Source organism: Schistocerca piceifrons, chromosome 1, assembly GCF_021461385.2.
Source record: "Schistocerca piceifrons isolate TAMUIC-IGC-003096 chromosome 1, iqSchPice1.1, whole genome shotgun sequence".
Classification (NCBI taxonomy): Eukaryota; Metazoa; Arthropoda; class Insecta; order Orthoptera; family Acrididae; genus Schistocerca; species Schistocerca piceifrons.
Genome location: NC_060138.1, coordinates 74,003,218 through 74,029,911, shown reverse-complemented (window position 1 = coordinate 74,029,911; position 26,694 = coordinate 74,003,218). Strand labels below are relative to the sequence as shown.

General features: G+C 40.8%; 1 protein-coding gene across 2 annotated transcripts in view; it reads right to left on the bottom strand.

The window, feature by feature from the left end:
- The window catches only part of LOC124710126 (transcription elongation factor SPT4-A), a 29,187-nt gene extending 19,414 nt beyond the window's left edge, over positions 1-9,773 (bottom strand). Inside the window, exons 1-2 of one of the 2 annotated variants that reach the window (XM_047240898.1) lie at positions 9,574-9,773; positions 9,362-9,468 (exon numbers count right to left, since the gene is read on the bottom strand). In XM_047240898.1, the coding sequence (XP_047096854.1) occupies positions 9,362-9,468; positions 9,574-9,642 (176 nt within the window). In that variant the 5' untranslated portion in view covers positions 9,643-9,773. The remainder of the gene's footprint in view (positions 1-9,361; positions 9,469-9,573) is intronic. The other variant, XM_047240897.1, reaches the window with a different exon arrangement.
- Positions 9,774-26,694: the final 16,921 nt, after the last annotated feature.

The window sequence follows — 26,694 nt, the reverse complement described above, 5'->3', positions numbered from 1 at the left end:
GTTCTTCTTTGGGAATATCGAATAATTCTCTGCATGTCACAATGCCTTTGCTGCAGTTCAAACTGTTATGCAGTTCACTTTTGATTGCATACTCCCTAAAGCATTGAGGTTTCTGCAAGTTCTTTACTTGTTGGAAACTAGACTTTTCTACCAGCAGGTTACCATTACAAAAGTGCATGACAGATTTTGAAGTTCTAGCAATGCCCCCCCCCCCCCCCCCCTACACCGTCTTGGATGTAGAATGGAGAGACTTTCTCGTAGCTGCCCTCTTTCCATTTCATTATTAGAAACACATTCTGACCACCATCTTCATTCTGTTACTATACACCAAAAGACTCTGCATAATCCCTAAGTCTGGAGGACTGGCTACATGCCTCTTGTTGGACTGGGTTACCAATCAGCAATTCCCCTGGGAAGAGGAAGAGAAAATTCTGAGGGGACTGTCTCGGTCCCACAAGCAGCTAGGGGTAATAAAGGTCCACTCAGACAGAGCCCTGATTGCCTGAGTAAGCCTTATGCAACTGAGGTTGTCCCCTAATGACTGTTCTACCTCAACAGCCATCAGCCTCAGCAGTGCACAGCACACCTTGAGACTGAGAGGGTTTTTGATAGAGGTTTTTACCATCCTTGTGATCTGGCTGGACAGGCCAAGAACCCCATTCCCTGACACACAATGTCCACTGCCACACCACAGGGTGGTTGCTGAAGGCTGCCCAGAGCTTATGTTTTTGTTTTTGTTTATGGCGCTCAACTACTAAGGTCATTAGCGCCCAGTCACAAATGTTAGTGCACTAATAGCGTAGAAAAACGCAAGGGGGCAACACCAGAGAGTACTTACAAAAACGCAAGGGGGCAACACCAGAGTACTTACAAAGATGCAGATAAACAAAATAAAAGAGTTTGATCTTTTTGGACAAGTCTGTCAATGTAATAAAACTAAGGATACGAGCAGCTGCTCAAGCGTCATCAGCTAAAAGTTCGTGTAACGTAGACGGCAGACACAGGACAACACGAGAGTGAATAAAATGGGGACAGGACAATAAAATATGGTGCACCATCAATGGATGACCACAGGGGCACTGCGGGGCGGTAGCTAAATCGGCAATGCCCAATCCGCAACATGGCCAAAATGACCTCCTCTCGCTGGGAAGGGCGTGTGGAGGTCGTCCAAGCTGTCGGGATCAGTTTGATGGCCCTAAGCTTATTTTCATGGAGAGAGGACCAAGCCTCATGCCACAATGATGAAACATGCCGACAAAGAACCCCACTAACATCAGTTGATGGGACACAAAAGGAAGCTGTCTGAGGCAGGAGGACAGCAGCCTTGGCCACAGCATCAAGAGCTTCGTTCCCAGGCACACCAATGTGGGCAGGAATCCACAAAAAAAGGATACGAGCACCGGTATCAGCTAGCAACTGAAGGGACCGTTGAATTTGTTCCACGAGAGGGTGGTTCGAATATGGGTCACGGAGACTCTGTATGGCGCTCAAAGAATCAGAGCAGATGGCATAGGGAGAATGACGATGGCGGCAGATCTACTGAATAGCCTGATACGAGAGCAAAAAGCTCAGCTGTAAAGCTTGAACACTGGTCAAGGGGCCGGTACTGAAAGGTATCTGACGCCAGCAGTAGTCTCGGAGTCATCTGTGTAAATAAAGATGTTAATAGCGAGCCTCGAACTAAGTTCGACAAACCTTGAGCAGTATATCGAATCTGCGGTCCTCTCCTTTGGGAGTGAGCTGAGTTCAAGGTGAACGCGAACCTGAGCCTGGAGCCAAGGTGGCGTCGGGCTCTCACCCACTTGAAAAGTTGTAGGGAGGATAAAATCAAGTTGCTGAAGCAGACGACGAAAGCGAACTCCAAGAGGTAACAAGGCAGAGACATACAGCCCATATTGGCGGTCGAGAGAGTTGTCAAAGAAGGAGAAATATGACGGGTGGTCGGGCATTAACATCAGTCGCCAGGCATACTGACAAAGGAACATATCACGCCGGTAGTTTAGGGGTAATTCGGCAGCTTCGGCATACAGACTCGACAGGGCTCATGTAGAATGCTCCAGTCGCCAGACGTAACCCCCGATGGTGGATAGAGTTTAGACGGTGTAAGATGGACGGCCGGGCAGAAGAGTAGACAAAGCTCCCATAATTCAGCTTAGATCAGACAATGGACTGATATAAGCGAAGCAGGACCAATCGATCTGCTCCCTATGATGTACCGCTGAGAACACGGAGGACATTTAGGGAACGGGTACAATGAGCAGCCAAGTAAGACACATGTGGAGACCAGCAAAATTTCCTGTCAAATGTAATACCTAAAAAATTTTGTTGTCTCCATGAATGGGAGAGCAACGGGACAGATGTAAGGATGGTGGAAGAAACTGTTTGTAACACCAGAAGTTCATACAGACCATTTACTCACCAGATAAATGGAAAGCGTTAGCAACACTCAAGGAAAATAGACGGTCGAGACAACGCTGAAGACAGCGCTCCAGGAGACATGTTCTCTGAGCGCTGCAGTAGATCGTAAAGTCGTCCACGGAAAGGGAGCCTGAAACGTCAGCGGGAATGCAATCCATTATTGGATTGATAGCTATGGCAAAAAGGGCCATGCTCAAAACAGAGCCCTGGAGCACCTCATTCAACAGAACCCTGGAGCACCTCATTCTCCTGGCGAAAGGCATTTGACAAAACAGAACTCACATGTACCCTGAACATTCGATCCATTAAAAATGCATTAATAAAAAGAAGGAGGCGAGCACAAAGGCCCCAAGTGTGCATGGTGCGGAAAATACCCGCCCTCCAACAGGTGTTGTAAGCCTTCTCCAAATCTAAGAACACAGCCACTGTCTGGCGCTTACGCAAAAAGTTGTTCACAATGAAGGTCGACAAGGTAACTAGGTGGTCAACAGCAAAGCGGTGCCTTCTAAAGCCACATTGGACATTGGTGAGGAGGCGTCGAGATTCAAGGAGCCAAACCAATCGAGAATTTACCATGCACTCCATCACCTTGCAGACGCAGCTGGTAAGGGAGATAGGGCGATAACTGGAAGGAAGGTGTTTGTCCTGTCCTGGTTTGGGAGTGGGAACAACAACTGCTTCACGCCAGTGTGCGGGAACATGACCTTCAGTCCAGATGCGATTATAGGCTCAAAGAAGAAAGCCTTTACCTGCAGGAGAAAGGTTCTTCAGCATCTGAATACGGATACCATCAGGCCTCAGAGCAGAGGATCGGGACCGGGTGAGTGCACTTTCAAGTTCCCACATGGTGAAGATGGCATTGTAACTTTCACGATTCAAAGATTGGAAAGAAGGTGGCCGTGCCTCCTCTGTTTGTTTTCGGGGGAGCAAGGCAGGGTGGTACTGGTAATGGGCAGAGCTCGAAACCTCCGCGTAAAAGTGACCATGGTGTCAGATAGCCATCGCAGGCCACCCCAGACAACCGAAGGAGGAGCAAAACTGTTGAAAGAGCTGGTGAAAGCCACCCAACAAGCCTTTTTGCTTTCTTTGATAACATTATGACATTGTGCACGGAGTCATTTGTAACTGATACAGTTCGCCATTGTAGGGTGGCATTGGAAGTTGCGTAAAGCACGTCGCTGAGCACAAATAGCGTCACTGCATGCTGTAGTCCACCAGGGGATTAGGACTTGACATGGAGAAGAGGAAGTACGAGGGATGGAATATTCAGCAGGAGTGAGAATAACGTCCATGATGTATGCAACCTGACTATCGCAGCTGGAGAAGTTTAGATCATGGAAGGTCGCCAGGGAAGTGAAAAGCCCCCAGTCGGCTTTGGAGATGTTCCAGCTAGTGGAACGTGGAGAAGGGGTGTGATGCAGGAGATGGATTATGCAGGAGAAATGGTCGTTTGAGTATGTGTCAGACAGAGCATACCAATCGAACCGACGTGCAAGTTAGATAGTGGATATTGAGAGGTCCAAGTGGGAATAGGTATGCGTTGCGTCCGAAAGGAAGGTAGGTGCACCGGTATTTAAGCAGACTAGACTGAGGTGGTTGAAAATGTCTGCCAAGAGGGAGCCTCTCGGCCCGGATGCTGGAGAGCCCCAAAGGGGATGGTGAGCATTAAAGTCTCCAATCAACAAAAATGGTGTAGGAAGCTGAGCAATCAGTTGTATCTTGTCTGCCTTAGTAAAGGCAGATGATGATGGAGTGTAAACAGTACAAACGGAAAATGTGAAAGTGGGGAGAGTAATTCGGACGGCAACTGCCTGCAGATATGTGTGCAATGTGATTGGATCATAGTAGACATCATCCCAAACCAGCAATATGACCCCTCCACGAGCTGGAATACCTGCCACAGGGGGGTAGGTCAAAATGCACGGAGGTATAGTGTGCCAGGTCAATACGATCATATGGGTGTAACTTCGTTTCTTGGAGACCTACGACAAGCGGGCAGTGCATTCGAAAGAGCAATTTTAGTTCCTCTCGGTTGGACCGAGTGCCGCGTATATTCCATTGAACAAGTGCCATTATGAAAACAAAAAGAAGAAACAAGAAAGGGTCACCTCGACGGACACTGAAGGCTTGGCTTCGAGGGAGCACTGCTGCTGCAATCGATAGGTGGTGAGTCATTGTCCATCAACTCAACAGCTGCGTCTGCCACCGTCCTGAGCCGGTCAGGAGGGGCAGCGTCCTCCGCTGGTGAAAGGCCAGATGATCGGCTACCAGCGGTGCAGCCTAGCAAAACTGAAGATGGCTGGGGACGGCAACCACTGCGTGACGCAGGAGAAGAAACGCGCCTCGGCGGTGATGGAGAACTCTTTTTTTCTATGAGCCTTCTTAGAAGAATTACGTTTTGTCGAAAGAACAGTTGATGGCTGTGAAGTTTGTGTATGCAAGAAATCTTCGCGTGTCAGTTCTTTGTTGAAGGTCCAAGCATCTGATTTAGAGGTCCTCGTCTTAGCAGTAGCAGATGATGATGTTTGAGCCTTAGGGTTGGTGGAAGGAAGAGGAGACGTTGATCGGGCGATCTTAGCACTGGCCGATCGGACGACCGAATCGCTAAATGTTAGATTGCATTTCTGTGTAGCTACCTCTCTGGTAGGCCGAGGGGAGGCGAGAACGGTACTGTATTTACCTGCCGGAAGCATAGTGGGCTTTCTGCTATTGAATAACTTGCGAGCAGCCAAGGTCGACACCTTCTCTTTCACTTGAATTTCCTGTATACTTTCCTCATCTTTGTAGACGGGGCAGTCGTGAGAGGAGGCAGCATGGTCACCCCTACAGTTGATGCAATGAGGGGACGGAGGTGGACAGTCACCCTCGTGGGCGTTCCTGCCACAGGTAACGCATTTAGCCGCACTTGAACAAGACTGCCGTGTATGGTTAAACCGCTGACACTGGTAACACCTTGTAGGCCGAACAGAAATAAGCTCATAACCCACTTTAATCTGTGAAGGCACTTGCACATTGTCGAATGTCAGGAATATGGTATGGGTCAGTCTAGAACAGCAGTGAATTTCATTACAGTTTCATTCAGCAAGACAAAATTATCAAGGAGACACTCATCCATCTCCAGTGGCAGACAATAAAATGGAGAGATCGTGCATCCCATGCAGTTTATGGTTAAAATTCCCAAAGTGTATGTTCCTATAAGAGTCAGCCAATATATTTCTTTCTCCTACATAAATTTTGTGTGTGTGTGTGTGTGTGGGGGGGGGGGGGGGGGGGGAGATAGAAAAGATTACAGACATTTCGGCTTGCACAAATACTTACCAACAATTGTTCTTCCCATCACTTCATTTGTTACTGGAATAGCGAATGGGGGGAAATGACCACACACACACACACACACACACACACACACACACACACACACACACACACACACACACACACCAAGTACCCTCCAACACAAAAATAGAGATGTAGATGTGATAGTACAGTAATGGGAAACTGTGATTAAAATAGTACTTGTTGCTAATAGTAACAAAATGATCAGTCACCTGAGCAGTTTTCGTAAGGCTCATATGACTACAGAACACACCTTTAACAGTTATATATTACGCTATTGTGTACATAATTAGATATTATATTGAAGGAGCTCCCATTCTGGGAACTACAACCGTACAAAGACAAAAATAGTTATCACAAAGATGAGCTGGTTTTTTTCGTATAAATAAACAGTATATATAATTTTAAAATATCAAGTCTATATAGTTTGATAAATAAAAATTTTCTCTCTGTTTAGCTGCAGTTTCATTCCTGACAAATATCATCATTTAGTGAGAAACTACTGCCTCATAATGGAGACAAAATACTTCATTCCATGGCTGCCACACATTTTGAATACCGCACAAGAAAACAGAACAATAGGACACAACAAACAACTGAGTACAATGTGGTGATGTTTTTATACAGGTATAAAATGGAAAGGCATTACACAAGGGAAGATTGCAAAATCATCTTAGAAAGTTCTCCACAAGTAATATATTTATTTCTATCATTTGCCCTCATTTCTTTTCATTGCCAAGGTCATAATATATGTCAAAACACACTCAAAACTTTGTAACAGAAAAAAATATCAGGTTTAAAAAATGTTAGACTATGGCAGTCTGTGAATAAATAATGAAATACAGCACCAAAATTAGTTTAGTTTACAATAATAACAGGCAAAGAAATTGGATGCTGTCACTTATAACCTATTAGTTTAAATCATCCTGGCATTAGCCTGAAATTGTGTACATCAGTAGGCATCCTTTTTCACGGAAAGTGAATTTCTTCACAATTAGTACAACTACATCGGATTATCTGCGTGGCTTCTTGGTGATATGTCATTATTGCCGTATACTGACTACTTCAGAGGCTGGATAATTCTTGGAACAATACAGTCAGATGATAAAGGTATGTAACCAATTACGTAATTGCCCAAATCAGTGTTAAGTGCTGAAAGAAAGACATTATCATCGGAGAAGGATCTCCAGCAAAGCATATAATGAGGAATATATGGGTACTTCACACATTCTTTTTGAGTGCCTGCCTTTTGAGAAATCCAAAGCTATAAGCAAAATGTACTATATTTGGCTATTCTGGAGTGCCATCCATTTTCTACGTCAAAACTAACCTTACAATCAAAGATTTTGTTGTTCGGCTAGAGTGCAATATTGGTGCTGTTCTAACATCCCCTTGGTTTACAAACTGCTTATAAGAGTTTACAACTAAATTATCAACATCTTTACTTTTCATAGTAAAACATTTCCATCACAATCTAATAAACAAATAAAAAAGATATGTCAACAATTCGTATGGAATACTAGAGTATGGGTAGAATTACTAAAATTTCATAAAACCTAGTACAAATACTAATCATTGAAGACACGCAGATTTACCTGATATAATTTAAACATTTGAGCTGCTGAGAACCATAAGGGCCTAAGACAAACGGATGTCGCTATAAACGTAAAGAGTGAAAAATATATGTAATATATAGATGCCGTGGATTTTATAGTGCTCCTAAGTATATTGTGCATCATATTATCACAAAAATAGAGGAAAGGCGGTTGTAGAACAGTTAAACATAGTGTAACAAACCAAGATAGCACGTGCTTAGTGAAATAATCCTATGAATATAATCAAATTTGCGAAAATAAATGAGAGAAGAATCAAGGCTACAGGTGTAATTTTTGCTGTTACGAGAGAGTTTGTTACAATATCAAGCTAGTGAAATTTGTATAAAGTGTGGACACAGCGTAACTATAAATCAGTGTATGTACTAGTGAAAATCTTTCAAATAAGTGTTTAGTACAACTCTGAACTGTATGTTTAAAGTGCACAAATGAAATGAATGAATACGGTACCTGTATTCCAGGTATGCTCACTCCAATAAAAATTTTTTTTGTGAAGCATGCTGGAGAAAAACAAACAACTATCATCATGATGCACGGTATGTAAACTGATCAGCGCAAGGCACAGAACGAAATCAACGGCTCGAAACTAAAATAATAGACAAAGCTGAAATTTTGCAAGTCGATGCTCTAATTGCACATCTTACTGATAGTTTGAAGCTCTACAAAAACAAGGAAACTATATGAATGCGACAAACCATCTGTCAATTCATTCAGATGACCGAAAATGTAGACCAAATTTACAAAAGGAACAACAAAACAGAGACAATGCTGAATGTTTCGATAACTGTGTTACATCACACGTCCCAGTAAAAGTAAGTATTGTACACACAGAAATGGAATTAGTAGTGAAAGGAACGAGGAATCATTGTAATACAGCTATATACAAAATGACCTAATTTTAAATCTAAAAAAAAGACAATGTTCATGGTGTTCACAAATAGAGAAAAGGAAGAACACATAGACATATTCATAGGTGAAACAAGACTGTAAGAAGTCAACACTATTAAATTTTTGGGGATTACAGTTGACAATAAGCTCCAGTGGAGTCAACATATGGATAATATTAGCTACATTATGCTGACAAGGAGCTTTTATGTATAGTGTACCATGCTCTATTTGAGCCACACCTACAATATGGAATTACTGTTTGGGGAAATTCCAGCAGCAAAAATACAAAAAGACTCATGCAGTCTAAAAATACTGACATTTCCACCTCTATAATTTACAAAACAATAATATCATTAATATAAGGACTTGCAGTATTAGAAAGAAATGCAGACGTTCATACATATGAAACAAGAAAATAATGTCCAGCTGAGAAGTATAAAACGCCAACCGAGGGTTGCTGAAAAAGGTCCTCGATACTAGGGTGTCAAACTGGTAAAATGTCTTCCAAAGGGTTTGCAGGAAAACGAAAAGACATTCCAAAAACTTTCAAAGGATTATTTAATGGAAAAGAAATTTCATAGTGTAGAAGAGTATATGTATCAATGAATAACGAAAACTACTGTTACTGTTATAGAGGTGCTGTAACTAAATGAACATATTATATCAAAATAACAATTTTCAGAACCTAAAAAATGGGTAAAAAATGTATGCAATGTTATTATAAATATTGCCACTTTGATGTATTAAATTATAATAAATAGGTTACATATTGTAAGAAAATAGGTATAAGGCCGACTTGTCTTATAAGTACACACTTTGTACGAAATGTAATCAAATTGGGTCAAATAAATATCAATCAATCAGTTAGTTGTGGCATATATGTATGTGCCTGACAGCTGTACATCTTTCAGTGGAGCAGGCTGTGCTGTTACGAGAAAATGTTTCAAAAGTTTCGCTGGGTCTCGCTTCAATATGGGCCCGCTTCTGGTGAGCTTTAGGCCCTTGCGGTCCTCAGTGGCTCATTTCAAGAACAGTGGCACAGATATATAAAAGAAATGCGTGACTTATTATACAAGAGGTACAAAATAATATATTAAAAAGATTACCCATCAAAATTGGCACTCGTACAATCGTATACATTATCTCTGTTGTTTTTCATACGCAGAAATTCATCGCAATTGTCACAGCCGTCGAATTCAAACTGATCTAATGTCTGAAAATGAGAAATCTCTTGCCAGTTACCCACATCGTAGGACTACTTACAACTGTAAATACAGAAATAAACTGTGAATTAAATATCAACCAATACTGAACTGACCTTTATGAGCGAGCACACTAGACACGCTCTAAGATTTCTCAGATCTTTTGGAATTGTTTCAAGAGACATTGTGTCTGCAGTCCAGCACCACACGTCAATACAATTCACAAAACCACAACTTTTCCGCAGTACTAAGCGTAAATTCACAACAAAACAATACTACGACAGTTCGCCAAAGCTCTTAGCACTTGCAGTTGTTCCAGTGATCAATTTCCCATAAATTCAAAGTTCGTACAAGTAAAGAGAGATAACGACATGAAGGTCAGTTGCGTCAGTGAGGCGTTTATGGCAGTCTTGGGCAATAGCTTCGGCTCGGGGAAAACTTTGTACAAGCTTAAAGCAGAGGTTAGCGGAGGCCGCACATGTTAAACAGATTGCATGCAGTATTTAACTTAGCGTTTTTTTTTAAAAAAAGGTATAAATTGTTACATAAAAATTGTCATTATCTTGGCAATCCGCATAAAGATCATTAGTTTTACGGAGAACTTTAACGTTTGTGAAACGAGTTAAGTTATATTAAACAATATGTACATCCGTTCGCAATGAACTTACCATTTTGCATACTATTAGTACTTAAAAATAGTTTTTTTTTTTATAAAAAAACGCATTCCCATCACAGTCAAGTACAGAATTAGAATGAATTAGAAGTGTTCATACACGCACTTCAAATAGAAATGTTTCAGTATAGAGTGCAGACGGTGAAAGTCACAGACATTTACAACAAAACGACGATTTTTTTCATATAGCTTTTAAGTAATGGTAAACAGTTTTAAATATGGGACTATGTAGGCATAATATTGGGTGGCTGCACACCCAAAAAGATTATCATCGGTAAAATAAATAACTTCAGGGGTGACATTTAAATCTAAAGTAAAAGAAGGAACTGAAAGATATCAGTAAATTCCCCCTATAAAACGGCTTTTCTGAGGAGATTTCTAGTAAGAGACAAGTCACCCACCTCTGCATGTATGGAAATTCAGATTTCGTACCATTCTTGAGACAAAAGACTTTGACCCTCTGCCCTTTCCTTCTTTCCCCACTGGCAGTCCAACTTGTGATGTAACCCACACGCTTGAGATGCATTGTAGCGTAGGCAGAGCAAGCATTTCATAACTAATTTACCGGTATTCATTTCCATTCATCCAAGAATAATCTGACAGTGGCAGGGGAACTGTCATGGTAAATAATAAAAATCAATAGATCGAAATATACATATGCACAAAATAAGTAAAAACGTTCTTTAAGGATAGGCATATAGTTTCTTTCTTCACACAGCAGCAGCCAGTAAGCTAGATGGTAATCTCATGCTTACACTGCCAGCATCCTTATCAAAAAGTACAAAGTAGTATCATTTATGTAATACTCATTAGCCCCCACCTCCCATGAACCATGGACCTTGCTGTTGGTGGGGAGGCTTGTGTGCCTGAGCGATGTAGATAGCCGTACTATATGCGCAATCATAATGGAGGGGTATTTGTCGAGAGGCCAGACAAACGTGTGGTTCCTGAAGAGGGGCAGCAGCCTTTCCAGTAGTTTCAGGGGCAACAGTCTGGATGACTGGCTGCTCTGGCCTTGTGAAACTGAACTCCATCCGAACAGGCCTTGGAAGGCGCAATGGTACTAACCGGCCGCCGTGTCATCCTCAGCCCACAGGTGTCACTGCATGCATATATGGGGAGGCATGTGGTCAGCACACTGCTCTCCCGTCTGTATGTCAGTTTACAAGATGGGAGTCGCTACTTCTCAATCAAGTAGCTCCTTAGTTTGCCTGACAAGGGCTGAATGCATCCCGCTTGCCAACAGTGCTCGGTAGACCAGATGCTCATCCGTCCAAATGCTAGCCCAGGCTGACAGTGCTTAACTTCAGTGATCTGACAGGAACTGGTGTTATCACTGCAGCAAGCCCATTGGTGATCTGGCCTTGTAGCGTTAACCAAAACAGCCTTGCTGTGCTGGTATTGTGAATGGCTGAAAACCAGGGGAAACTACAGCCGTAATTTTTCCCGAGGGCATGCAGCTTTACTGTATGGTTAGGTGATGATGGCATCCTCTGTGGTAAAATATTCTGGAGGTAAAATAGCCCCCCATTTGGATCTCCAGGCTGGGACTACTCACAAGGACGTTCTTATCAGGAGAAACAAAACTGGCGTTCTTCGGATCGGAGCACGGAATGTCAGATCCCATAATCCGGCAGGTAGGTTAGAGAATTTAAAAAGGGAAGTGGATAGGTTAAAGTTAGATACAGTGGGAGTTAGTGAAGTTCGGTGGCAAGAGGAACAAGACTTCTTGTCAGGTGAATACAGGGTTATAAATACAAAATCAAAGACAGGTAATGCAGGAGTAGGTTTAATAATGAATTAAAAAAATAGGAGTGCAGGTAAGCATAGTGAACGAATTATTTAACCAAGACAGACACGAAGCCCATGCCTACCACAGTAGTACAAGTTTATATGCCAACTAGCTCTGCAGATGATGAAAAGATTGAAGAAATGCATGATGAGATAAAAGAAATTATTCAGATAGTGGAGGGAGACAAGAATTTAACAGTCATGGGAGACCGGAATTCGATAGTAGGGAAAGGAAGAGAAAGAAAAGAAGTAGCTGAATGGGGTAAGGAACGAAAGAGGAAGCCACCTGGTAGAATTTTGCACAGAGCATAACTTAATCACAACTAACACTTGGTTTAAGAACGATAAAAGAAGGTTTTATATGTGGAAGAGGCCTGGAGACACTGGAAGGATTCAGATAGATTATATAATGGCCAGGCAGAGATTTAGGAAACAGGTTTTAAATTGGAAGACATTTCCAGGAGCAGATGTGGATTCTGACCACAATCTATTGTTTATGAACGGTAGATTAAAACTGAAGAAACTACAAATAAGTGGGAATTTAAGGAGATGGGACCTGGATAAACTGAAAGAACCAGAGGTTGTAGAGAGTTTCAGAGAGAGCATTTGGGAATGATTGACAAGAACAGGGGAAAGAAATACAGTAGAACAAGAATGGGTAGTTTTGAGAGATGAAATAGTGAAGGCAGTAGACTATAAGCAGGTAAAAAGACGAGGGCTATTAGAAATCCTCAAGTAACAGAATAGATATTGAATGTAATTGATGAAAGGAGAAAATATAAAAATGAAGTAGGCAAAAAGGAATAGAAATGCCTCAAAAATGAGATTGACAGGGAGTGTAAAATGGCTAAGCAGATATGGCTAGCGGATGTACAGGCATATATCACTAAGGGTAAGATAGATACTGCCTACAGGAAAATTAAAGAGACCTTTGGAGAAAAGAGAACCACCTATATCAATATGAAGAGCTCAGAATGGGAAACCAGTTCTATGCAAAGGGTTTGCAAGGAAAGCAGAAAGGTGGAAGGAGTATATAGAGCGTCTGTACGAGGGTGACACACTTGAGGGCAATATTATGGAAATGGAATGGATGTAGGTGAAAATGAAATGGGAGATATGATACTTCATGAAAAATTTGATGGAACACTGAAGGACCTAAGTCGAAACAAGGCCCCGGGAGTAGATAACATTCCATTAAAACTACTGATAGCCTTGGGAGAGCCAGCCCTAACAAAACTCTTCCATCTGGTGAGCAAGATGTATGAGACAGGCGAAATAGCCTCAGACTCCAAGAAGAATATAATATTTCCAATCCCAAAGAAAGCAGGTGTTGACAGGTGTGAAAATTACCGAACTATCAGTTTAATAAGTCACGGCTGCAAAATACTGATACGAATTCTTTACAGATGAATGGAAAAACTGGTAAAAGCCGATCTTGGGGAAGATCAGTTTGGATTTTGTAAAAATGTTGGAACACGTGAGGCAATACTGACCCTGTGACCTATCTTAGAAGATAGATTAATGAAAAGCAAACCCATGTTTCTAGCATTTGTAGACTTGGAGAAAACATTTGACAATGTTGACTGGAATATTCTCTTTCAAATTCTAAAGGTGGAAAGGTCATATACAGGAAGCAAAAGGCTATTTACTATTTGTACAGAAACCAGATGGCAGTTACACTATGTGATCAAAAGTATCTGGACACCTGGCTGAAAATGACTTACAAGTTCGTGGCACTGTCCATCGGTAATGCTGGAATTCAATATGGTGTTGGTCTACCCTTAGACTTGATGACAGCTTCCTTTCTGGCAGGCTTATGTTCAGTCAGGTGCTGTAAGGTTTCTTGGGGAATGGCAGCCCATTCTTCATGGAGTGCAGCACTGATGAGAGGTATTGATGTCGTTTGATGAGGCCTGGCATGAAGTCGGTGTTACAAAACATTCCAAAAGTGTTCTATAGGATTCAGGTCAGTACTCTGTGCAGGCCAGTCCATTACAGGGATGTTATTATCGTGTAACCACTCTGCCACAGACCATGCATTATGAATAGCTGTTTGATCATGTTGAAAGGTTCAGTCGGCACCCCTGAATTGCTCTTCAACAGTGGGAAGCAAGAAGGTGCTTAAAACATCGATGTATGCCCGTGCTGTGATAGTGCCACACAAAACAACAAGGGGTGCAAGACTCCTCCATGCAAAACACCACACCATAACACTACCACCTCCGAATTTTACAGTTGGCACTACGCACATTGGCAGATGATGTTCACGAGGCATTCGCCATACCCACACTCTGCCATCGGATCACCATATTGTGTTCAGTGATTCGTCACTCCACACAACATTTTTCCACTGTTTAATTGTCCAGTGTTTACACTCCTTGCACCAAACAAGGTGTCGTCTGGCATTTACTGGCACGATGTGTGGCTGATGAACAGCCGCTCGACCATGAGATCTAAGTTTTCTCACCTCCCGCCCAACTTTCATAGTACTTGCAGTGGATCCTGATGCAGTTTGGAATTCCTGTGTGATGGTCCAGATAGATGTCTGTCTGTTACACATTATGACCCTCTTCAACTGTCAGCGATCTTTGTTGATCAACAGATGAAGTCGGCCTGTACGCTTTTCTGCTGTACATGTCCCTTCATGTTTCCGCTTCAGGGTCACATTGGAAACAGTGAACCTTGGGATGATTAGGAGTGTGGAAATCTTGCATGCAGATGTGTGATACAAGTGACACCCAATCACCTGACCACACTCAAAGTCTGTGAGTTCCACAGAGTGCCTCATTCTGTTTTCTCACATTGTCTAATGACAACTGAGCTTGCTGATATGGAGCACCTGGCAGTAGGTGGCAGCAGAATGCACCTTATATGAAAAATGTATGTTTTTGGGGGTGTCCGGATACTTTTGATCACATAGTGTATGAGTCGAGGGGCATTAAAGGGAAGCAGAGGTTGGGAAGGGAGTGAGACAGGGTTGTAGCCTATCCCTGAAGTTATTCAATCTATATATTGAGAAAGATATGAATATAATAGAGGGAAACATTGCACGTGGGAAAAATATATCTAGCGTGCGCGCGCCCCCCCCCCCCCCACACACACACACACACACACACACACACACACACACACGTGCGGATGGATATGTGTGTGTGTGTGTGTGTGTGTGTGTGTGCGAGTGTATATCTGTCCTTTTTTCCCCCTACGGTAAGTCTTTCCATTCCCGGGATTGGAATGACTCCTTACCCTCTCCCTTAAAACCCACATCCTTTCGCCTTTCCCTCTCCTTCCCTCTTTGCTGATAAAGCAACCATGGGTTGCGAAAGCTTGAATTTTGTGTGTGTGTTTGTGTTTGTTTGTGTCTCTATCAACATACCAACACTTTCGTTTGGTAAGTTACATCATCTTTGTTTTTAGATATATATGTATTGAGAAAGATGGAAAGGAAACAAAAGAAACATTTGGAGTAGGAATTAAAATCCATGGAGAAGAAATGAAAACTTTGAAGTTTGCTGATGACATTATAATGCTGTCAGCCTCAAAGGACCTGGAGGAGCAGTTGAACAGAATTGACAAAGGAGGATATGAGATGAACATCAACAAAAACTAAATGAGTCTAATTGAATCAGGTGATGCTGAGGGAATTAGATTAGGAAATGAGACACTTAAAGTAGCAGATGAGTTTTGCTGTTTGGGGAGCAAAATAACTGATGATGGTCGAAGTAGAGACGATATAAAATGTAGACTGGCACCAGCAAGAAAAGCATGTCTGAAGAAGAGAAATTTGTTAACATCGAGTATAGATTTATGTGTCAGGAAGTCTTTTCTAAAAGTATTTGTATGGAGTGTAGCCATGCATGCATGTGAAACATGAACAATGTATAGTTTAGACAAGAAGAGAATAGAAGCTTTCAAAATGGGGTACTACAGAAGAATGCTGAAGATTAGATGGGTAGATAACATAACTAATGAGGAGGTACTGAATAGAATTGGGAAGAAGAGGAATTTGTGGCACAGCTTGACTAGTAGAAGGGATCAGTTGGTAGGACATGTTCTGAGGTATCAAGGGGTCACCCAGTTAGTACTGGAAGGCACCGTGGAGGGTAAAGATTGTAGAGGGAGACCAAGAGATGAATACATTAAGCAGATTCACAAGGATGTAGGGTGTAGCAGTTACTTAGAAATGAAGGAGCTTGCACAGGATATAGTAGTATGGAGAGCTGCATCAAACCAGTCTCTGGACTGAAGACCACAACAACAACAATGCACATGAATGGGGAGCTCCATATGGTTCCCAAGTTGTGCAGCGACTGTAAACCATAAAATTACCAAATAAGCAGCAACCAGTCGCAAGATCATGTTTTCTTTATTTAATTTTGCAAATCGATTTCAAATGATTAACAGCCATCATCGGTGCTACAGATACAAGAATAAAAATAAAACTAATTAATAACGGTGACCAAATGAATAAATGTACATAAAGCAAAATTATATGTATATAGATGCACTAAACCATATTACCATTTAAAATGCACATACAAATTTACCTTTCAACCTGTATGTTCCCTGAGTAATAACACTGTCTTAAACAGACGTCAAACATAGACTGATACATAGAGAATTGACTATGACAACGAGAAACCAAAAGGGGGCACTGCAAAGCAAACCCGTCCTCTATGCAAAAAATATAGCTGAAATAAAAATGAGAAGAAGAAATGACATACAAAGTGCGGTAAAATATAATGAAAAAATGCTGAAAAATTTACAAAAATGGATACATTTACAAAGATTTTGTCACTCACATAGTACAGTTATATACACCAAAAAGCGATTGTACAAATAAGTAAAAATTGGTACAAACATAGGTGAGAAGCACCATATATATATATTTTTAAAAATTTTTATATGGTGTGCTTCATTTAAAGCTGGTTCTAAAGCCTTTGTAAATATAATTTCTGGGGTTAGTTTAAGTCTATTTTCAAGAGTCTGCAGTTCTGTTTCTTTAGCATCTCTGTGATACTCTGCCATGGGTCAACCAAACTTCATGCTGACCTCCTTTGCTTGTGTTCAGTATACCCATTTAGTCCTGTTTGGTACTGGTTCTAGACAGTTGAGCAATATTCTAGGATGTGTCACCAGAGACCAATAGTGAGAAACTGGTAATGTCCCTGATGCAGACCTCAAGCAGTTTATGGCTACCACAGACTCACTTGATTTGATACAGGAAGATGGAAAGCAGAGTGAGTTCAGAAATAGTGGCAGAGGACATAATAGCAATCATAAGCAACGAAACCAAAATGGGAGTAGCCCACGAGAGAACAGTTACCCAAGAGACAATGATTACTATGGTGATAACAGTGGAAACAGATAAAATGGGAATGGTAATCAGTCAGCATACAATGCTAGTAGTAATGTGAATAGATCCCCAAGTAAAAATGGGAACAATGGTAACTTCACTCGTAAAAGGCGAATAGAGAGGAGCTATAATGCATCCTTTGCAAATGAAAACATGCCCGCAGCCAATGAACAGTGACAGGAACCTGGCCCTGCAAACTGGCAAGCACAGCACAGCCCTTCTGAAAGGAATGTGTCTGTGAATAACATAAATGTGACACCTATGCCACTACCTACTCACCAACATGCACAGCCTCAACAAAAACAACAACATTAAATCGTGCACACTGTGAAGGTAGTAGACAAACTACAACCAGGACACTCTAATGCATGAAACTTAAAACTGATGTAAGCCTTCTGCATTTGGTTGGAAAGGTGCAGAGGGGAGGCATGTGAAGCATGGAAGCATACATGTTATTCTATAATGAGGCCATGTATATAGTACCAATTGCTGACAGATGGTGGTGTAGGCAGCAGTTGGTTGAGCGTAAATGGAATACCAGCCAATGTGGTAGTTGATACTGGAGCTAGTGTGTTGGTTATGGAGCATGGTTCTATAAATGTGTCAATCAGGTAAGAAGGTTACTGACACTGTCAATTCAAAATTATAAAATTCTGGAGATCATATGTGGTAGTGTACAGTTGATTGAGAGACAGGTGCAGGGTGTGATAGACCTAGAAAATGAAGCAATTAAATGTTCATTCTTGGTCATGACAAACTTAGAGTTTCCATGTACCTTTGGTTTGGATCTATTGTGAGAAAGGGACATGAAAAAAGACCTTTCTCATGCTGTGTGCACATTAGTAAATAATGGAAAGTTTGTAGCGTTGGCACTAAGAAACACTACTGCAACACACTATAACTATGGCAGACATGATGAAGTGACCTTCCCAAAACCGAAGATATTGCACATAAGGAAGTAACTATTCCATGGAGGGTTACCCTAACATGGTTGATGACTATGAGCCTGAAGTGATTACAGTTCAACATGGAACTGTGGTCAGAGTTATGGAGTTATCTCAACAATAACCACCAACATGAACTAACTCAGCTTCTAAATAAACATACCCGAGCATTTAAAAAAAACTGGAATCATTAAAGGGTATGTGTACGATATGCAAGTGAGGCCACACCAAATATTTTGTCATGCCAAATATTCTCTGCCTTGGTCAAAAGGAGAAGCAATATCATATCAAAAGAGATCCAAAGGATGCTCAGCTAGCAAATAATTGAGACTTCTTTGTCAACCTGTAGCAGTCTGCTGCTAGCAGTAGCTAAGGCCGATGGCAGTATATGCCTTGCTCTTGACACGCATACAATTGACAGAATCATTATTCTGGTGCAAACTTGCCCAGAAAATGTTGAGGAACAAATACAGTAATTTCAGGGTGTGAAATTTCTTGCCATTATAGATCTGAAAGCTTTGTACTGCCAGGTCTTATTCTCGGAGACCACATGGCAGTATATGTCTTTTATATTTGCTGATCGTATCTACCATATTAGAGTGTTACTGTATGGGTTCAATGTGAATGTGCAAGTTCTCATTGCTGCTTTGGACCCTGTTCTAGATCCGGATTTATTAGATAAAGTAACACTCTATGTTAACGATATTTGATAGCCACAAAGACCTGGGAAGAACACTGTGAACTGTTGAAGAATGTGTTCAGAAAGTTTGCTGAGGCCAAAGCTACGGCAAACTTAAGAAAAACAAAATTTGGATGAGATGAAATATAGTTTCTGGGTCACATTATTTTGCCTATCAGGATAATGCCCAATCTGAATAAGTTGAAAGCAATACAACAGCTTCTATACTCCAGCATGAAAAAAGAATTGAAGGTTTTTCTCAGCATGGTATCACTCTTCCAGAATGTTGTGCCAGCTTAATTCCTAAATAATGATTCATCACTAAATCTGCTATAGAAAAACAAACCATGGTTTTTTCTTGGAGGAGTACAAGAAAGCTTTTGATGAGATTAGAAATGCCCTAGTCAACTCAGAGATTTTACACCATTCAGGGATTTTTATCTGGCAGTGGGTGCTTCATTTTGTGGATTTAGGTACGTATCTGTCTCAGCTGTATGAAACTACAGAACACACTGAAGTGAAAGTGATAGGCTTTGTGAGATGAGTATTAATGGTATGCAAATGTGCATATTCCACCACAGAGATTGAAGGCTTGGCCGTAGGTTGAGCTCTTAAAAAATACCACTATTATATGTATGGAAAATATGTAGTAGTTTTCTGCGATCGTCAAGCAATGAGCCATTTGCTTCTGTGCAAGTTATAACATGCCAGATTAACAAGATGGGTGTTAGCCTTACAGGACTATCGATTTGAAATTAGGGATGTGAAGGATAAGTGACAATGTGGTTAACAGATGCATTGTCTCACTTGCCCAGAGGTCTGCTCAGATTCACAGAACAATGCACAGAACACAAGATTCTGCTGACCAAGAACACAAGGCACCAGCAGGTCTACTTGAGAATGTGTGAGATATGCAACTCCCGCAAGAAGCCGATCTGCCGTGGAAGGAACAGAACCTTCATTGGAAGCAACCCCCTCAAGTAACCCGAATAAATATTTTAAAGTGCAAGACAGTAGTGCAAGACAGTAGTGCAAGACAGTCTTTTCTTTCATCAAAATCAAACAGAGTCTGATGTTTGTGTAACCTATCAGATGCCATTAATAATGGAAGATGGTACACTCACCACCATTGTTGAGGCCACTAGTGATGTACTGTTACATTCTGAATTAGCAGAGGCATGTCAGAAAACTGATATGCACCTGCTTAATCTGTCAAAAGGTGAAACCCATGGATTGCAATACTCGTAATGAATTACAATCAATAATTCTGATGGAACCGCTTCATCTAACATCTATTGATGTAACAGGTCCCCTGGGCGGAGTAAAGTAGCTGGTTGCAGTGCATGATATATTTTTGAAGTACTTGAAGATGTATCCCACAAGGAACTCAACATCAGCTACAATAATATGAAATTTGGTCACTGGCTATATACCTCATGTTAGAAGGCTCATTACACTGCTGTCTGACGATGCTGCTTACTTTAAGAGTAGTAAATGGAAGCAGTTTCTGAGGGAAGAGAATATTGAACACATATTGGTGAATATTTAACATATATTGGTGACCCAATTAAATCCAAGTGCAAGTTCCAAGAAGAGCATTTCGCGAGGACCTGCTAATCAACATACCAAGTGGGCAGAATATGTTCTGCTTCTGAGAATATGTATAAAAATTTACCCCTTGAGTCTACTGGCTACACTCCAGCTGAAACTATGATGTCAGATGTAGAATCAGACAAATGGGTGAAACCCTTGCCACAGATATACACGCAAGTCACCAAAGAAGAAAAGATAAAATTGTGTGTGTTGTTAAAGAAACATGCATATTTGAGGTAGAGAAAAATCTAACAAACAGTTAAAAACTGTATACCAACACAAGGAGGGAGAGTATGTCCTGCTTAGGAGGCATCCAAAGGCCTCAAGCATTAAAACAATTAACAAAAAGTGGCAGTTGTTATATACAGGACCACATGTGATCATAAAAATAAGTTATGAATGATGCGACCTGCTGGTACAGGTAGAGACATTAAGGGTGTGAGGATTACGTCTTCATAAAGATGTAAAATCCTTTGTACCTAGAGATGGGTAATAGGCCTCACTTAAAGATAAAGCCTAACCTTGTAAATATATAAATAGTTATCTTAATGCTATGTTCATTTTTATTATGTATGTGTATGTTTTATGTGTATCTGTATGTATGATCTGTTGCAGGACTGAAATGTAACCAAGTACATCACATGAAAAAAAACTCTCTATTGTGAAGGTAATGTCTTTGTTATTAGTTTGTGAGGACACATTAAGGTCAAAATCTGACTGGAAAATAAGCAAGCTATATGGTCCTCAGTGTACTTGCTGCTTGTCTCCAACCAAAAACATAGTAATGAGGCCAGAGATTATTTAATTTTCATGATAAATTTGTCAAGAATCTGTTGAAGCCTAGTTGTCTTTTTTTTGTTTTTGTTTTTGCAAAAATTACAATATTGCTCATGAACAAGAAACTTGGGACTCATGACATGATATCCTATCATGAAGAGGTAATGAAGAAACTACAGAAAGCTTCTGCATTGAATGTAACAATGATTGTAAAGTCAGATGAACTGAATGGTCCAGGTGAAAAAATGGTATTAGTTTTCTGTGTGAGGGGAGAACCGGCTGCTTATATAAGCTCAAAACATAACAAGATTTCTGTCAAGAAATATGTACTGTATTTACAGATTAATGTATAATATATATAATACCTACAATGAACTTTATCCATGTATGATGTATGAATTGTGCAAGTAAATGTGTATTGCACGTGTGTTAATCAGGAATGCCAAAAAAGCAGTTGAAATATGTAGATGCTCCCAGTGACTGAAAAGAAAACTCTGTGAAATATTCCCATGACCAAAAACGGAACTTATCCACATTAAATGACAGAGAAATAACTCTGAACAGTGATAAAGACTATTTAGTGTAAGTACTTCTATAAGTTAAAGGCACACCACCATTTTGGGAAGAATTTCCATATAAACACATTGGCTGTGAAGTATGAACTGTCAAACAGTGTGCTTCACTTACAGCACCAAGCCACATGTTATTACAAAACATCTGAACTTTGAGAGAACAGGTGTACTAACATTAAAATGTAAATTCATTAAGTCTCCACACATCTGTGTAGCAAATGTATGCAGTACATGCAAGTGAAATCTAGTGTGAATCAATCCAGGAAACATAGTGTTTTGCAAAACTATCATTACAGCGAGAACCCTATGACCTGAGTGTTTAAAGGTACTGATCTAGTGACATTCAACACAACTCACACAGAAACAGTTGCTGATGTTAAATGGATGGCTGGAGAGTCAATGACTAATAATAACATCCTCTTTACAGCTATCAGTTAACATCTTTGTATGATGAGAAAGTTGACACTCGTTTGACTGTTCTTCCATGTTCACATAAGCAGATGTGCAGATGGACAAGACATGCTGACAAAAACAGCTGATCGATGTGAGGGGGCAGTGTTCACTCCTCACGCCAACACTGGGCAGGAGTTCATCACCACTGATCGATGCAAGAGGGCAGGGTTTGCTCCTCATGCTAACACTGCACAGCAGTCCATCGGCCAACGACCTGTTAACCGAGAGCGTGTTCCTGACCACCACGCCACCACCCCAGTGACACCATTTATCGAAGAGCCTCAGTCTACAATGCTACGAGATTGTTCAAATAAACTGCATTAATCAGAATTGTAAATTGAAAAAACTGCCAAGCCTGTTAACAAAGTGTTTTCAGAACTTTATTCTCGTAGAGCAAAATATTTTTTTTTAAATTTGAAAATATGTATTCATGAAATAATGGATACAATTTGCTTGTGAGAAACAGTTGCAAAATGCAAAAGACAACTTTGTCTCATCAAAATTGATTAGAAGTAAATGTTAATGATTTCATAATTGCAATCTGAGAGTATAGTAACATAAATTTTCATTTTTACTTAGATGCAGTTTCATGTTCTTGTGAAAGCTTCAATGAGAACAGTTTGAATACTCCGGGCAGGGATTTTATACCCAGGTTTTCCCCATTCATGTAACTCAGATGGAGGAGCATAAGCTATGATTTTCCAGGGATTGTGTATTGTTACTAAACTGTTCTCATTTGAAACAAATGAGGAGCTAGCAATAGGTAAAGTAATGCCTATGATCATAACATAATATCTGTTGCTCTCAAATAATGTTTGTGAGATGTTGTTTAGTGCAAGTGGTAAAATGTGTGTGTTAATCTTAAACATCCATATGGGTGGAATACCTGTACACAAATAAAACTATGGTAAAGACATCCCAGACAGCCATTGTACCGATACCAGGTGATGACATTAATTAAAGTTAACATTATTATTTGCTGAAATATTTTCAACTATACACAAAGATTTCAATAGAGGCGTGCATAAAAAAAGGAACTAAAATTACTTTCAGAATAATGCTGATAAGACTGGCATGGAAATTTTATAATAATAAACTCTTTGTTCAGTGTAATTAGAATGATCAGCTTTTATTTGTTTATCATTTGTACAATGTCAATAAGTTCACTATTAGGTTTCTCTTGCTATGGAATGCATCAATGGTTGGCCATTGAAGATTGTAAGTCTGTGATAATTTAATAATTGTTAAAATATATGATAGAAAGAGCTATTAGTGTTTCATTTAAGTAGACATCCTTTCCTGTGCAGGAAATAGTACGTTTTCCAATTTTCAGTGACTGCAGCAGTGCGGAAAGATTGCGCCAATAAAAGTCATTGTTGGCAGCCATTACCAGCTGTAACATTTCATTTAATATTTTCAAAGCTTCTTTCAGATATCAATGCCTGAGAATGTGTAAATAATTTCTCTTCAACAGGCCTTATATGAATATATAAGTAACTTTAAGGCATTTGCAGTATTTATTGTAATTTGTAGACTATCAATTTAGTGATTCAAATAGGCCACTTAACAATGATTGATTACCATTTTGAAGAAAATATATTGAGGTAAAGAATAATAAATAATTTACATTTCTTTATGAAGAGACAAGAGTATTTCACCATGTGACACCCTTGAATAATAACTTTTCTCTTGCTTAAGTTTGTCAAAGATACCTTGAAATGTTTAGCTTTCCAATAGATAATGTAAACATTTTATGTATAACATTTTAAAGTGCCTCATGCCATGCATCCATAGCAATGCTGTGTGCCATAATTTAAAACAAAATTAAAGAATCAGAGCAGATTTCAAAATAGTGTCCCGCCAAAGAAACTGGTCTCTAGGCATGTGTATTCAAATAAAGAGATACGTGAACAGGCAGAATACGGCATTGCAGCCGACAAAGTTGGTGCAGTTGTTAGATTGGGTAAAATGGCAGGTAATCAAGATTTAAGTGAGTTTGAACATGGTGTTGTACTTGGCGCTCGAGTGGTGGGACACTGCATCTCTGAGGTAGTGATGAATTGGGGATTTTCCCATACAACCATTTCACGAGTGTACCATAAATATCAGGAATCCAGTAAAATATCTCCAACATTGCTGTGGCCGGAAAAAGATTGCAAGAATGGGACAAATGATGATTGAAGAGAATCATTCATTGTGACAGAAGTGCAACCCTTCCACAAATTGGTGCAAATTTCAATGCTGGGCCATCAACAAGTGTCAGTGTGTGTACCATTCAACAAAACATTATGGGCTTTCAAATCCGAAGGCCCACTCATGTACCCTTGATACTGCACAACACAAAGCTTTATTCTTTGCCTGTACCTGCCAGCACTGCCATTGGACTGTTGATGGCCGGAAACATGTTGCCTTATCAGACAAGTCTCGCTTCAAATTGTATTGAGCAGTTGGACATGTATGGGTACTGAGACAATCTCATGAATCTATGGATCCTGCATGTCAGCAGGGGACTGTTCAAGCAGGTGGAGGCTCTGTAATGGTGTGGGGCATGTGCAGCTGGATTGATATGGGACTGATACGTCTAGATACGACTCTGAGACGTGACACATATGTAAGCATCCTGTCTAAACACCTGCTTCCATTCATGTCCTCGGTGCATTCTGATGTACTTGGGCAATTCCAGTGGGACAATGCAATACCCCACACATCCAGGATTGCTACAGAGTGGAACTAGGAACACTCTTCTGAGTTTAAACACTCCCGCTGGCCACCAAACCTCCCGGACATGAACATTATTGAGCATATCTGGGATGCCTTGCAACATGCTATTCAGAAGAGATCTGCAACCCCTTGTACTCTTATGGATTTATGGACAGCCCTGCAGTATTCATGGTGTCAGTTCCCTCAAGCACTACTTCAGACATTAGTCGAGCCCATGCCACGTCACGTTGCAGCACTTCTGCATGCTCACGGGGGCCCTATACGATATTAGACAGGTGTACCAGTTCCTTTGGCTCTTTAGTGTATTTCACTACTGGAATTTTCCATATAATTTTTCCCTCTTTAGTATAGATGTAATAAAAACAAGTACATTTAGGCACCAGTACAGTGAGTCTGGAGGTTGATAGAAGGATCCAATTATAATTTTGTGCCCAGCCCTGGTATTGAGTCTTGCCAAAAGAAACTCACATGCAACTTCAGTTTCTATTTTGGTAAATTTGAGTTCTTGTCTACTGCAACAAATACATCACCTATATTTCCCATTAGCTTATCCTTTCTGTATACTCTAAAATTTTTTGCAAAGGTCTTGCTGCTGTCAACTTTGGGTTTCTGTTCATTGTATTATGTGAGTTTCACTGTTCTTTAGGATTGCTCCAAACTTGGGCACTTTGTTGCTAATGCTTCAGCAGTTAATTGCTAGGATTTTAATACTTTTGCCTGTGGAGGGCATGTCTTCATATCTTGAACCGATACTTCCGTGTTTCCTACAGCTACCATTATCTAGTCTGAATAGAGAGTTGCCTAATCTAAAAAAAGTCAATTGTGTCCACCACACACACAGTCAGATACCTGTGTAGCAGCTCCTGATGTGCAGTGCAAATGGCTCTGAACACTATGGGACTTAACATCAGTTGATGTGTAGTGCGCATCTGACCCATGTATTGGGGACCTTACAGTTATCAACCCTGTGGTGCAAGTCCAGGAAGTCACAGCCTACCTATTCACTGGTTCAATCCTTCCAAGGTTCCATGATCTGGTCTGGGGATGATGCTCCTGATTGTGAGCTTCATTGAAAACGAGTGTTGTATTCTCTCTCTGTCACTGGAATGATCCAGGTGTAGAGGTGCGGACTGGATGACCTCCATGGTCAATGGTGGAGTGGCCAGGAAGGGCGGAGTTGCAGTGGCACCGGCTAGATGCTCGGTTGTTGCCCAATGTGTTGTCATGAAAATTGTATTGTTTAATATCATATATTACTCACAAAACTACAACAGCCGTGACTGTGCTTGGAAGATACAAACCCCATAGCTGTGGACTATGATCAGCTGGCAAGGATGTGCTGAGGTAGAAAAGTGGCCTGTTGTCACTGTAGCAGATCAGGGTTTAGTAACACTAGATACTGAGCGTCAGTGACAGGGGAGCAAAGGTCATCATTTTGTCAGGGATGGCAGGAGGGGAGGCGACACTTTGTGGGCCGTGGAATGGATTCATTACTTGGCTCAATGGGTCAGGTGTCAGAGAAACATTGGTGGTTCCACTAACAGTCACTTATTGAGACATAATACCCTTTAAACAAACTCAACTCCTCATGGCTGTAGAGTGGCGGAGTCAAGGCATGCAAATTCCAGTCACCACTGGTACGGTGATGGTTCGTGTTGCAGCAGCATGCCAGTGGCGT